Consider the following 2,244-nt stretch of genomic DNA (forward strand, 5'->3'; position numbering starts at 1 on the left):
GCCGAGCCACGTTCCCTAGTGTTATAGCTCACAGCAACCTCAAACTCTTGGGCTAGAGCAATTCTCTTGCCTCAGCCTCCTGAGTAGCTGGGACAATAGGCACCCACCACAATGCCCAGCTATTTTTAAAAACCAGGTCTTGTTCTTGCTCAGGCTGGTTTCAAACCTGTGAGCTCAGGCAATCCACCCACTTTGGCCTCCAGTGTACTTTTAATTTTTATTATTATTATTATATATTTTTTTGAGACAGTCTTACTCTGTTGCCTTAGATAGAGTGCTGTGGTATCATAACTCACAGCAACCTTAAACTCTTAGGTTTGAGCAACCCTCTTACCTCAGCCTCTCAAGTAGCTAGGACTATGGGCCTGTGCTACTATGCCCGACTAGTTTTTCTATTTTTAGTAGAGACAAAGTCTTGCTCTTGCTCAGGCTGGTCTAAAACTCCTGAGCTCAAACAATCCACTCACCTCAGCCTCCCAGAGTGTGAGGATTACAGGCCTGAGCCACTTCACCTGGCCTATTGTTATTTTTTCCCTTTTTTTTAGTCTTTCCTGTGGTCCAAATTATCTTTACTTTCCTGATCCCATGGTGAGTCTGGCTTGGTAAAATATTTGGTCCCATACCTTAGTACCTTAGTTTGGTAGGCAGCAGTAGCACAGAGGAAAGTGGGTGGCATGTGAAGGCTATGTCTGTGTCCTGGATAACCTGTCTGTCACTGGTTTAGACTTTTACACCGTACCGGACAGCGTGGCGCCCCATAGTCACCGCCACCCACATTGGGTCCCACATCCGAGTAGGTGGAGTATGACTTGATGTTGGTTGCCTTTTTCTCCTCCCCTTGGAATGCCTTTCACTTCTTTCTCGGTGATAGAAGTGAATTGTGTGCGTATTTATCACACCCCTACCCCATTCACATGAAACATCCACACTTGTTTCTAAGAGAATCCACCCATGTTGACTGTCTCTTGGCTTTCAAGTTTGTATTTTGCCAGGAGTGGCATCTCAATGATGGGTGGATCCTAAACTTCTTTTGTGGTAGTGTTTAAACCTTTTTGTTTGTTTTACTCAACTCTGTTAGTGTTATACAGAAACTCCCAGTATCTTGGGTAGGCATAATCAAGGCACTGAGTTTGAATTGGAACACGGGAATGCATCTTGAATTGATTATCAATTTGAATTGATTATCAATTTCCCCCATTTCTTGGGTAGGTCCTTACTGGGCCTGTGCTGGGAGAACCCAAAGATGCTGGGAAGTGTATGTTTGGCTCTGTGGCTGCCATTTGGGTGAATTTTGAAATAAACTTGACTTGGGATACATTGTTCCATAAACTATCTTTTCATGGCTCCAAAACTTTTTCTGCCAAGAATCCATTTTGAGAGCTGATTACTTTTCAAGACCCCATCTTGTGCCTTATACATTTATTAATATGATAACTGTAGGACCTCTTCCTTTGTTTTTCCCTTCCCTCCATGTGTTCAGAGTACACCCTTCAGCAATTTCTGCTCAGTTTCTTTATTAGTTCCTCATCTTGCCTAGGAATCGTACTCTCATAATTGAATAATTGATAATCATTTATTAAATCATAAATGATTTAATAAATTATAGTAATTATATGATTATCAATATTAATTATATGATTAATAAACACACTCATAATTTTCCTGATATAAACTAGAATAAATCCACCTATGAAAGGTCATTTTAATTTTCAGACCTAGCAAACCACCGTGAAGTGTGTACTTTTTTCTACTCTCAGTTAAACTTACCATTTCATTTAGTTTAGGGATTTTGAAAGATTTTTATTCAGAGCTCTGTGAGGTCTCGAACTTGTCAGAAGTCTATGGAAGAGCCAGATCCCACAGAGCCAGTTGTGATCTAATTAAAAATCTGACTTTTAACCTCCAGACTCGTTTGATGGAGCTGCACCGCCAGTGGGAGTTACTTTTGGAAAAGATGCGGGAGAAAGGCATCAAACTGCTACAGGCCCAGAAGCTGGTACAGTATTTACGAGAATGTGCAGATGTGATGGACTGGATTAATGACAAGGTATGTTTTAAGAAAGAAGGACTGCTAAGTTTTACTCAAGGAAAGGGAGGTGGTCCACAAGGAGGGCCAGCGTAGCCCAGGTGGGGAAGCGGAATCTGGTGGGAGTGGGATTGCTGCAGCTCCATTGCTCCCTAGGAACTCTGAAACCTGGAGTCCTCAAGATAGCAATGTATGGGCTCGGCGCCTGTGGCTCAAGC

At 42.2% G+C, this 2,244-nt stretch overlaps 1 protein-coding gene across 1 annotated transcript in view; it reads left to right on the forward strand.

Moving 5' to 3' along the window:
• The window catches only part of SPTAN1 (spectrin alpha, non-erythrocytic 1), an 89,219-nt gene that overhangs the window by 20,133 nt on the left and 66,842 nt on the right, over positions 1 to 2,244 (forward strand). Inside the window, 1 exon segment of the mRNA XM_023510575.1 lies at positions 1,907 to 2,118. Within this exon segment, the coding sequence (XP_023366343.1) occupies positions 1,907 to 2,118 (212 nt within the window).

This window comes from Otolemur garnettii, unplaced genomic scaffold (genome assembly GCF_000181295.1).
Source record: "Otolemur garnettii isolate 467f Iridium unplaced genomic scaffold, OtoGar3 scaffold00014, whole genome shotgun sequence".
Taxonomy (NCBI): Eukaryota; Metazoa; Chordata; class Mammalia; order Primates; family Galagidae; genus Otolemur; species Otolemur garnettii.